This window comes from Chelonoidis abingdonii, chromosome 23 (genome assembly GCF_003597395.2).
Source record: "Chelonoidis abingdonii isolate Lonesome George chromosome 23, CheloAbing_2.0, whole genome shotgun sequence".
NCBI lineage: Eukaryota > Metazoa > Chordata > Testudines > Testudinidae > Chelonoidis > Chelonoidis abingdonii.
The window spans coordinates 19,918,538-19,930,604 of NC_133791.1; the positions used below are offsets into that span (position 1 = coordinate 19,918,538).

At 53.3% G+C, this 12,067-nt stretch overlaps 1 protein-coding gene across 1 annotated transcript; it reads left to right on the forward strand.

Annotated features, from left to right (window-relative positions):
* Positions 1-2,467: 2,467 nt before the first annotated feature.
* Positions 2,468-10,446, forward strand: WNT4 (Wnt family member 4). Its single transcript, XM_032767885.2, has 4 exons — positions 2,468-2,696; positions 7,812-7,943; positions 9,147-9,289; positions 9,573-10,446. The coding sequence occupies exons 1-4, from the start codon at positions 2,549-2,551 to the stop codon at positions 10,038-10,040; spliced, it is 891 nt and encodes a 296-aa protein (XP_032623776.2). The 5' UTR covers positions 2,468-2,548; the 3' UTR covers positions 10,041-10,446.
* Positions 10,447-12,067: the final 1,621 nt, after the last annotated feature.

Below are 12,067 nucleotides of genomic sequence, written 5' to 3' on the forward strand. Positions count from 1 at the left end.
GGGTTAAGGTTGTAAAAGAGTTTCACTTTAAAAATGTGGCAGCAAGACACTCATGTTTGCCTGTGTCTCATTAGCTCCCTATCAAATGTGCTCAATTTACAAGTGAAAATTGCCTGCTTTTTCTAACTGCCAGCACTCCCCTGGGACCTGAGAGTCAAGCTGGGTTCTCTGTCTTGCACATCATTAGTAATAGGGATTCCATAGGCCAGATGCTTCCTTCAGTGACACCTGTGCAGCCCAGATACCAGAGGTGATTTTGTACAAGTATAACCGATTGGAATTTAGTGAACAATTCTCTTGATGCGCAGGAGGGAACAGAATCCAGCTCCCTCCTGCTGAGCTGGCTCCACAGAGCTAACAATGAAAACTTATGTACTGCTGAAGTCAGCAGATTTGACGCTTGAGACCCAAGGGGAGCAAACTGTGCAATAAGGAGTCACTCCTGTGTAGTCCCATCTCAGAACAGAGTTCACTTTGTAAGGGCAGGATCCTTAACAGAACATTGTAAGACGCAAACTCCTGAAAATCAGGAAATTCAAAGACAAGATTCTACTTTCAAAAACAAATTGACCTGAGGTGCTTCAAACTATCTTAACTCTGCCCTTGCTGCTTCATCTTGCTGTGCCAGGGTAGCTAAATGTAACTTAGAATTTTTCTGACTGTCAGCTATTTTGGGGGTGATTTTAAACTGTCTGTCCAAGCACTGAATGGTGGTAAGGATTCCCCCCAGGTTCATTGATACATATTTAGTCCTAATGCCAGTTTCAGAGAGTAACTTCTCTGGAACTCTGCCCTAAGCTGTAGGAGCTCCCTACTCCTAAAGGCAGCATAGCACTTTACTGGCAGTACCCTTTCCAGCATGTCAGCGGGGGCCAGCAGCTACAGACAGGAGAGTGCTGACGTTAGCCTTGGGCTCTGTGAGGGCAGAGTTGGCCAAGGGATTCCTGGCTGAGTCTGCTCTGGCAGGCACACGGGTGCAAAGGGTGTGGGATTATCCAGGGACCTGTAGGAATAATGTACCAATATCCTGAGCTACTCAGAAATAGTGACCGAAGGGATCAAAATGCCAGGGCAAGAGGTTGGGCCTTGGGAAGAAGATCAAATAATGGCTCTCCAAGAAACCTAATGAACCTCCCCTTGCTGGACTGAGCTGGGGTGAGATTGCCAGCCCCTCCCTTCCAGAGTCTGTGAGCAGGCGCTCACACTTCTCTCCTGAGCACGGGCGAGCCCAGGCAGTGGGGTAACCCTCTGGAAGCCCATGCAGTCTTGTGGGGGAGTGGTTCCAGTAACTGCCAGGAAGTGGAGAGTGGCAAGGGGATAAATCACTGGAAGTCCAGGTAGTGAGGGGGTTACACCGCCACGCACACCTCTTCCCCAGAACACTGTCACTAAGTACCCTCAGCCCCAGGCTAGTGCAGCAGCCTCGGCATGTCCTCAGTCCCGGAGAGCAATGTGCAAGGCAGCAGGAGAGTGCAGCCTGGGGTGCCCTGGGTGCACAGAGAAGCAAAGGCAGCGTTTTTCAAGTTGGTGAGCCCTGGAGCCCATGTTTGTGAGTGGAGACCTGGAAGGTGCCACAAGTGGTTCTGCTCACGATGGGCTCCTGACTCCAGCTTCCCCACTTCAAGCCCCACTAGAATTCCGAGTGGTGAAAGACCCAGCAGTCTCCACCCCCAACCACCCGCCAGGGCTGGATGCCCATGCAAAGGTGGGCCCGGCAGCCTCCACCACCCACCAGTGCTGGCTCCCCATGCAAAGGTGGCTGAGGAAGCTAAAAGCAGGACTAAGAAGGGAAGTGGTTTGAGGGAGATGTTTGTCATGAGGAGAACACAGCCAGTGCTGAGGGAGCAGTGTGGCAGCTGCAGCTGGCAGTTGAGCCGCTGCACTGCTTGCTTTGGCTGACTTGAGAGACCTCTGGCTTTTCCTAGTAGCACTTGGATATACTGGTACTCGGGAGACTTGACAGGGCATATTCAGAACATGCCGAGAATATCTCCCTCCGTGCTAGGCAGACAGAGCAGTGAATGCACTCCATGCTGTAGCTGGGCAGGAGGGCCATACTCTCCCCCAGTGTTGCTCTCAGGACCCTTGCTCTGCTCCAAGGCAGAAGGGCTGTTCTGCAGAACTCCCGCAGCCAGCCTGGCGATGCAGAGGGACCCAGTCAGGCACTAGCCTCCAGTTCCAGTGAGGAAGGAAGGAGAGGAGAGCAGCCTGTGTTTTTATCCAGGCTACTGGAAGGGCCACGTGGGTGGAGATCTCACTAGCTCTCGAGGTTGTCAGTGCAATGGCAAGGGGTCTTTCCAGCCTCAGGACCACAGGTGTCTGTGCCCAAGGCTGCCCCTGATATCCAAACAGCTCCTGGGAAGGGAAATGAAGGGGCAGCATTTCCCAGAGAGAGGCTGGGACAGTTCTTTCTCCTGCGCAACAAACCTTTCTAACAGATTTTGCTGGGTGTGCTGACAGGTACCTGGCAAAGCTGTCCTCAGTGGGGAGTATTTCTGAGGAAGAGACCTGTGAGAAACTGAAAGGGTTAATCCAGCGCCAAGTGCAGATGTGCAAGAGGAACTTGGAGGTGATGGACTCGGTGCGTCGGGGAGCCCAGCTGGCCATTGAGGAGTGCCAGTACCAATTCCGGAACCGTCGCTGGAACTGCTCCACGCTGGACACCCTGCCGGTCTTTGGCAAGGTAGTGACACAAGGTGAGCGAACTGTCCAGAGGCGTGTGCTCATCTGGGAAAGGGAGGGAACTTAACTGAGGCATGAACTTCCAGGTGGGAGGTAACGAGCATCCAGCTGGGGCCGTAGCAGTGACGCAGACAGAGGCAGATCTTGTGGGAAACGGCTGCATCTTGTAGACCAGGGGTTCTCAAAGTGGGGATCGGGACCCCTCAGGGGTTCGCCAGGTTGTTACATGGAGGGTCACGAGCTGTCAGCCTCCACCCCAAACCCTACCTTGCCTCCAGCATTTATAATGGTGTTAAATATATAAAAGGTGTTTTTAATTTGGGGGGGGGGTCGCACTCAGAGGCTTGCTGTGTGAAAGGGGTCACCAGGAGAAAAGTTTGAGAACCGCTGTTCAAAGTTTGAGAACCACCCATGCAGCATGTGCACACTAGTACTCCAGTGTGGTGTCTGATTTATTTGGCAGCATCAGAGCTACTATGTGGTGAAGGGCAGGAGATGGCCCAATGCTTTCCTTTCACTTCTGCCAGAAATGCCACCTCTCCCTGCCACACACCCGTTTTACAGAATGGTAATGTGCTACTCTCCCAAAAGACAGGCATATGAATGGGAACAGCTTTGTCTTGCTGGGTGTTGGTAGTGAGCAGTTGGGGGCTGAGATGGCAAGTAGCCATCACTGGGGACTACCCAGGAGTGCTGCCATGGGATTCTGTTTGCGGCTCCTGGACTGGCTCAGTTGGCTGTGGAGGGCCACGGGAAGCTGTTGAGGATGTAGACAGAGTGGTAGTAATGCATGTGGTACCTCCTGGTCCTGGGACTCGCATACGTGCTGTACAGGAAGGTTCGTTGGGGCTGTTTTTAAGCTTGCCCAGTTCCTCAGCTGCTGTCTGCGTGTCTGTTGTGAACCCCAATTTCCTTGCCCGTGCTGCAGAGCTGGCCCTCTGCCAGCATAGCAGGGCTCTCCATCTACCTGGGCTGGGTATAGTGGCACGGGCTGCCCACGGGCTCTCAGCCTGAACTATGCCTTGCAGCGTGTTTGAGGTGGAACTGGCCCCATAAAGCTACTCGGGTAGTTCTGCAGCTTCATCTGCCTCACCAAGAAGCTCCCCCTGGCAAGGGCCTAGCAGCAGCAGCAGTGGCAGCAGGATGCTTTATTTATTTGGTCTCTTCTCTGGTCAGCGAACAAGCCATGAGCTAGACCTGTCAGCGAGCACAGCTGGACCCTTTGTGACTCCAGAGTGAGACCTTGGGATGATGCCCTCTGCTGCCCAAAAGCAGTAAAACACTCATTGCTCCCTGCATGCTGCTATGGTGGCTCTGGTTCTCATCCTTCCAACTACAGAGACTCCAGAGCCATCCATCGTAATGAAATAATCTCTAGCATGGACTACCCCGTCTGTGAGCACCTTGCTAACCTCCTGACAGTGCTGGGACCAAACGGAAGGCGGCCCATGCGGGTTGTAAAGCAGGGAGGGCACAGGATATAAGAGCTGGGGGTGAGTAGGGCAGAGAGCCGTGTCAGGACTCAGATGGATTTGTAGAGCTGAGAACAGCATGGAAGCGCATCAGTATTGAGATGCAGTGGCAAAGCTGGGGGTGCCCAGGACCATAAGCACTGACTTTTATTTCCCCTGGGGGTGCTCTGCTCCCACTCTGCCCCTTCCCCTCCAGGTCTCACCTTCCGTCTTACTCTTTCCCATACTTACTCCGTTCCCTCACCCAAGGCCCTGCCCTTGACCCACCCCCTCTAACATGCATCCGACGAAGTGGGTATTCACCCACGAAAGCTCATGCTCCAAAACCTCTGTTAGTCTATAAGGTGCCACAGGACTCTTTGTCGCTTTTTACAGATCCAGACTAACACGGCTACCCCTCTGCTACCTCCCCTCCAAGACTCCACCTTTGCTCCACCTCTTCCTGTCCACTCCCTGAGGCCCCTTCCTGCTCGCTGCTCTCCGCCCTCCCCCATGCCCCTCTCCAAGCTGTCAAACAGCTGTTTGGTGGTGCTCCCAATTAGCTGTGGCTGATGAGTGCTGAGCACCCATTCGTTTTTGTCCATGGGTGCCCCAGAGCACCCACAGAGTCGGTGCCTATGACCAGGACTAGAACAGCAGGAGGGTCCAGGGCAGAGCAGATGCACTTTGGAAGAGCTTGGGAGGAGTGATGAGTTTTCTCCGTGGCTGGCTGCATGAGGCCTGTTTCTGGAGGCCCGTTGTTCTTTCCTGAAGGCAGCACTAGTTTCTATGGCAGAGGGAGCTGCAGTGACTTCCCCTTGCTCAGATCTCCCTCTCTCCTTGCAAACTAGTGACCAGAGGCATCTGACCCTCTTTCCTCTATCTAATTGCTCTGTGGGTTAGATTAGCTCCTGGGTGTCCCCTACTCTGGTGTGACTCCTGCTGTTCCCTCTTCTCTGAAGCTCTGGGCACTCTATTCTCTGACACACCAGGACCTGCAGGTCCCAGCTGCCCCCAGTCCAGCCTCAGCTCCTTATTTAACTTTCCTTCCCTCAGCATGGGGGTGAAGATTTGTGCTTGTGAAGGTTCAGGACTGGAAATACCAGAAATACCAGAAACTGAAGTCGTCTCTTTTTAGGCAGCCACAGCACAAACCAACCAACATGATCCTACTATTAACCTCGATTAATTTGGAGGTGATTCCACACTGGCTGGGTTCTAACCAGCCACTGCCGCCTAGGCCAGATTACAGCCTTGGCCACCAGAGTCTGAGCTGCGACCACCAAAGTTGCTCCCCTTTGTCTGACCAGTCAGTTGTGAGCAAGGGCCCAAGAGGTGAAGGGCAGATCTCTGTTCACAATGGTATGCTCCAGCTGCCATTGAAGTGATCCTGGGGCCTCTTGCCCTGAGCTTCCAAGTAGCACAGCCTGGACTTTAAATGCTGATCCCTTCAGTCTACAGCACATGTTCTGAGACAGAAGGGCCTGTTGTGTCCTAGCCGCCTTGGCTTCAGAGGGTGACAGGAGCCAGGGAATTGGGCGTTGCAAGATTTAATTAATGACCACTAAACCCACAATCATCACACACATGCAGAGAGACACTATCGGTGAGAGAGAGAAACACACACAGACATGAGCACACCCCTTATATGAACCTTTCCAAAGCTCCCTCTTCTTTTGCAACTTTGCTGTAGCTCTGCTTTCACACAGGCCAATCTCTGCTGACACAGTGGCCAGCCAGCCAAAACCTGGCCATGTGTCCTGCATGTTTGCTCTCTCCCTCGGAGAGGTTTGAAGTGCCCAACAACTGCTTCCTCAATTGGCAGTTAACACTCTGGTAACCAGAAAAAGCAGCGTGAAAGGGGCTTTGTCCCCAGCTGATGAAGGGGTAGGGTCCACAGAGTGGGGCAGGGTTCTAGAGCAGAGCAATGTGAGAAGGATTTTGCAGGTGGGTTTTGAGGATGGGGTGTGCAGGCTAATACAGGATTCTGCTTAGAGCTGTTCGGGCAGAGGGAAGCTTCTTAGGCTCCGGGGCAGCTCCATGTGGGTTTTTTTGCGAGTGTGGGATTCAATCTGGGAGGAAGTGGTTTGGGTGTGAGGGCTCTAGCTGAGGATGGAGGTTGGATTGTGGCTGAGATGCACTCAGTGCAGGGGAGGGTGGAGGGTAGGTAGCAGTGGACCTGGTGTCCTAGGCCTGTCTGGGGGCTTGGCTAGACCTTGCAAAGCTAGAGCATCCTCAGGGTTGATCTAACTTCTCCATGGGCTCCCTAGGTCATGTTAGCTGGATCACAGCAGTGCTTCAAAAAGCCCTGGCTGGGATGATTTAGTTGGGGATGAGGTTGGTCCTGCTTTGAGCAGGGAGTTGGGCTAGATGACCTCCTGAGGTCTCTTCCAACCCTGATATTCTGTGATTCAACTCAGCTCCCAGAACTTCCTTTACAGCGTGGGCTGGAAGGGGATTTGACCAGAGCCATTCAGGCGAGGAGACTCGCTATGCACTTTTTCATTCTGTAGGGGAAGAGAGCTGCTGCCTGATGATTATTGATTTGCACTGTCATAGCACCTAAGTGTCTTCATCATGGACCAAGACTCCTTGCGCTAGGCTCTGTACTACGGCCCCTTTTGCACTGCTCCTGAGTTCAGTGGAGAATGGGGCCCTAGAGGTTCTGCAGGACTGTTCAGGGTGTGAGTCTGCATGGGGCTGCTCTCAAAGGGCTGTTGGGGAAGGGTTGGAGGAGTGGGGTGGTTGTGGTTGATCTCCTCTGGGAGGCTGGGTACAAAGGGCTGGGGAGAGCTCTCACCATTTTAATGACAGACCCCTTCGCTTTGATTCTCACGGTCAACTTAAGCTGGCTTAATTGTTTGCTTCAACTGCCTAGGCCCCAAACAGCAGGTTCCAAATTATTAATCGTAAAAATTCATTGTAGTATGAAGCCGAATTTCTTGGGACTGCATCAGGATCTCCAACTATAGGGTTTCTGTGCAGGGTTTGGGCTGCAGGAATGTTCTGTGCTGGGTTGCTGCGTGAGGGGCTCTGGGGGTGGTTCTCTGTCCCAGACTTGGGCTGAGAGGGAAGGGGTCTGCATACAACATCTGCATTTGTGGTTTTGTCCAGGAAAGTCTCTCTGCGAGTTTCTAGACAGCGTTCTTTGGAAGGGGTTTCTGTGCTGGGTCTCAGGCCGTGGGGTGTTATGCTTGGGAGGGGGTGAGGTGTGAGACTCCCTCTGCCATGTTCTGCATGAGGATGGGAGGACTTGGGATCCATGGCTCTCAGAGCTGGGTTCTGCATACTGTGTGTATTGGGTATGGGCAGAAATTCTGCCTGTAGGATCAGGGTACAGGTATGCAACGTATATGGCCTTGTGTGACAGGGGATCTGTAGGTAAGTTCTAGGTACATGTATTCAGGATGGGGCATGTGATGATAGGAGTTTCTGAGTGCCAGTGTTTTGATTGGGAGGAGCTGATTGCCAGGATCTCTGTGTCAGGTAGGTAGCATGCAAGGCTCCTCTGTGCAACACAACTGCATGTGGGGGGGGGTCTAGATCAAGCAGTGGCATCAGTCTGACACACACATGCATGAGTATGTGGGCATGGGCACCTCTGACTGGAAGGGGAACTGCCCTCGGCTGTGCGTGTGAATTTGAAGCGATTCCTGACTGCAACTTTTGTCATTCCAGGGACACGGGAAGCAGCATTTGTGTATGCCATCTCCTCAGCGGGGGTGGCCTTTGCAGTGACTCGAGCCTGCAGCAGTGGAGAGCTGGAGAAGTGTGGCTGTGATCGGACTGTGCATGGTGTCAGTCCTCAGGGTAAGTCCTTACAGGAGTACGATACAGGAGAGCAAGAGTGGAGGTGCCAGGCGGTTGCTAGAGGTCTTCTCTAGGCTAAGCACAGGATTGCACAAGATCCACTGGGCTTGTGCCTGCCAACTAGAGGTGAGAGAGGAAGAATAAGGACAAAGGAACAAAACGGATCCCTTCCCCAGTCACTCCCTGCATGTCCCTTTCAGACGGGGTGGTGGGCAAGTCACCCATTTGTCTGGGTGTCACTCAAAGGGGCTCCTAGGCAGCTTCCATATTTTCAAATAACATTGGATGGTTTTCTCTTGAGAGTGCCGCCCCCACGACCCAGTGCCCCAGGTGTGCCGGGGTAAAGCACTCCTGCTGCATTGCCGATCTTTCCAGGTGTGCCTGCCACACTGCCAGTTGTTAGCTCTGACTGGGCACAGCACGGTGCACCCTGGGAGAATTCCTATGTCCTGCTGCACACACTGCCAAGCCCTGCAGGCACCTTTCAGCTGAGGGACTCCTCCGCCCTGCAGGGTCGTGAGAGTACATAGGCTTATCACACAGTTGTCAGAATCCAGGGACCAGTGGGGCTTTGGGGAAGGCTGCAGCCCACCAGGCAGCATGGCAGACCAGCCACACAGGAAAGAAAAATCTGATATTAGCTTCTTGTCACAGGTTACGGCTTTGCAATTTGCCTCTGGGCAATGTTTTTCCTTTGTTTCCAAAGAGCCCCAGCAATTCTGGGGGGTGTTGTTTATTTCCCTTCCCTAGAAGGTCCTAGATGGCAGAGTCCTAGTTCTGGAGCTGCTCTTTACAGTAGCAGCTCTGGCTTATGAAGCCCTTTCACTAGACAATGGAGGCAGGAGGTGACAGCAGCTGTCATAGAACCATAGAATATCAGGGTTGGAAGGGACCTCAGGAGGTATCTAGTCCAACCCCACGCTCAAAGCAGGACCAACACCAACTAAATCATCCCAGCTAGGGCTTTGTCAAGCCTGACCTTAAAAACCTCTAAGGAAGGAGATTCCACCACGTCCCTAGGTAACCCACTGTCCAGTGTGAACTCAAAGGAGACAGGAAGTGGCCAGCTCCTCTGTAGCTAGACTGTGGGGATTGGAGAGGGAGAGGACAGGCCAAGGAGCCAACTGATTGTTCTATCCTCCAGCTCTGCCTCGCCCCCATTTCTGCTGCAAATCACTCTTTCCAATCCCTGCTGTGCTTTAGGCTTCCAGTGGTCTGGCTGTTCTGATAACATCGCCTACGGAGTGGCCTTCTCACAGTCTTTCGTTGATGTCCGGGAGAGAAGCAAAGGCGCCTCCTCCAGCAGGGCGCTCATGAACCTCCATAATAATGAGGCTGGAAGGAAGGTAATAGCTCCTCAGAACACCAGGGCAGCTGGCAGACTTGGGCCGGAGGCCACCGCCCAAGCTCCATTTCCCTTCATCTGATAATACTAATGGCTCCTGCACTTCATTGCTCACTGTCACGTCTCTTCACCTCCAGCAGGCACCTCCACTCACTGTTGCGCTAGGTCACACTTGCATCACACTTCCTGGTCTTACTGCCGTGCAGCATGGTGTATACTAATGGATCTGAGTGCGGGTGCCTCCTGCAGCAGCTGACAGCTCTCTTCTTTTTGTGCTCTTTCAGGCTATCCTGAACAACATGCGAGTAGAGTGCAAATGCCATGGTGTGTCAGGCTCATGCGAGGTGAAGACCTGTTGGAAAGCAATGCCTCCCTTCCGCAAAGTGGGCAACATGTTAAAGGAGAAATTTGATGGGGCCACAGAGGTTGAGCAGAGAAAGATCGGCTCCACCAAAGTCCTGGTGCCAAAAAACTCCCAGTTCAAACCACACACGGATGAGGACCTGGTCTACCTGGACTCCAGCCCTGACTTCTGTGATCATGACCTAAAGAATGGGGTCCTGGGGACCAGTGGCCGTCAATGCAACAAGACTTCCAAAGCTATTGATGGCTGTGAGCTTATGTGCTGTGGGCGGGGCTTTCACACAGACGAAGTGGAGGTGGTGGAAAGGTGCAGTTGCAAGTTCCACTGGTGCTGCTTTGTCAAATGTAAACAGTGCCACCGAGTGGTAGAAATGCATACGTGCCGGTGATGCCGGGATGGTAGCTCCCCTCTATAACTGACCCTTCCTCTCCCCTGCCTGTTGCCCAGGACTGGAGGAGGTGATCCAGACGCCTCAAGGAGAGGGTTGTGTAAAGAGATACCAAGTGCAAGAGAAAGATATTTAAAGTTCCAAAAGTGATTGTTGTATTTTTGCCTTTATTTATTGCCGAAGCCAGAGCCCTCCTGAAGTCAATGTGCTGGAAGGGTCGCAAATGTGCTCGATGCTGCTGCTGGGCTGGGGCCAGGCAAGGGACCTTAGTGGCGCCTGTCTCCAAGTACCTGCCCCTGTCAGACAAACTCTCACTGACTGACCAATGGAACATTTCAGTCCGCGTAGATTTTAAACTGAAACAAAACCTAGCGTTAGGCACTTTTATATTGGTCTTTTCTATTACAGCTACTTCAGACTAAAAACAAACCTCAGGCCTGGCCTGAGGCTCCCGAAGTCTTTGTTCTCGTATTGGCTGGTTCTGTACCACATCAGGAGAAGAGAGCGGGCAGAGCCAGCAGAGCATCCCAAGCTGCCCCTGGCATTGTGCTATTGCCAGAAACTCTGCTGCTGAGCTACTGGGACCAGCTGATTCCACAGACCTGAGATCTTTGTGCAGAAGTTAAAATGTGAGGAAGGACAAAACTCGTGGTCTGGTTCCAAGCCCCTGGGTTTTTCTTCCTGTTCTTATGTGGTAGGGTTCTCCCTTTGGGTCTAAGCCACTGGAAGCGGTGGGGGACACTGTCCACCACAGAAGCAGGAGTCAGGAGAACAGAGACCTGACTGCACAGAAGCTACTTCATCCAAGGTGGAATCTGCTTCCCCAGCAGCCCCCCATGTGCCATGAGCCCATATCCACTCTTGCTGTTCAGCTCCAACTGCCGTGTGAGGCTGGCGGCCTGTCATCTCTTCCCATTCCCAGCTGATGCCTGTTGTGGTAGCAGCCTCTTACTTAAAAATAAAAGAAAAAATAATCGTGCTGATGAGTAAGTCCATGAGCGCTTCCCAGGCCCCCCACCCCCTCCATAGCCTTCACCCACAACACAGCCCCCTTAGCCCAGCCTCTCCAACACTGTTGCAAGCTTCACCTCACGCCTTGCACACTTCCTGCCCACAAACCCCTGCCTAGTCCACTGCAATCGTGGTGCCTCCTGGGCTCCTGACCTCAGATGTCTGAGCTCCTCTGGCTGCCAGGCCAACCCATAGCCTCCACCCCACATGTACCTGGGGATGCTTAGAATAATGGTCCATTTCCTCTTACAGCCTTTCCCTCACTGTGGGCTCCTGCCCAGCCTGTTAACCACCCTGGTCTCTTCTCTCCACACCTCTTCCCAGCAAAGCTCGGTCCTGAGCTCTGCCATGTCCACCCCTCCTGACACCCTCTGCTTCATACAGGGCTGTGCTCCTCCTCCACATTCGGGAAACCACAGAGGGCTCCTAGCCCCACCCCCATCCATTACTCCACAGAACAGGCCTGACCCCAGCAAGTCCAGACCCTCCCCCCAACTTTTGCCATGGGTCCCTGGCCTGACCCCAGCAGTGTTGGCCTCCCCTCTGCTGCTCTTTCCCCCACACCGCTGAGATGCCCCCAGACATCTTATCCTGAACCCCATGTGTATCTGCTGAGCCTGGACCAATTGTCTGCAAAGGGACCCAGGTTCTGGGTGCTGCAGGAGCAGCCAGGACCCAGCTAGGTTGGAGCAGCTCCCGGGACTGCTTTGCTGCCAGCCTAGCTAGAGGCAGGCTGCTACTGCTACACTCTCATACCCTCAGTAAACATCCTCCTGTGGCCGTTTCCCCCGCACTGTGCACTGAGGACTGTGCTGGGGGAAGGATACGGCCCAGCTGTGCTGGAGCTATTCCCTGGGGGCTGTTTCTATCCCTTTCCAAAACCAGAGCAGCACAATGGGTCCTTATAAGGGTCAGAATCTGCCCCAGCGTTTTAGCAGGAAGTCACTTGAGATTTTTTCAGTTTTTCCAATTGCTGCATCTGCATCCCCGGTCCCTGTCTGCAGGGTCTCGGAGAC

What these genes read in the sequence shown, in the direction of transcription:
- WNT4 (XM_032767885.2), top strand. Translation starts at nt 2,549, where the DNA reads ATGTGCAAGAGGAACTTGGAGGTGATGGACTCGGTGCGTCGGGGAGCC. An exon ending in TGGCAAGGTAGTGACACAAG is followed by an intron (nt 2,697 to 7,811) that starts GTGAGCGAACTG and finishes TTGTCATTCCAG; the next exon opens with GGACACGGGAAGCAGCATTT. An exon ending in ATAATGAGGCTGGAAGGAAG is followed by an intron (nt 9,290 to 9,572) that starts GTAATAGCTCCT and finishes GTGCTCTTTCAG; the next exon opens with GCTATCCTGAACAACATGCG.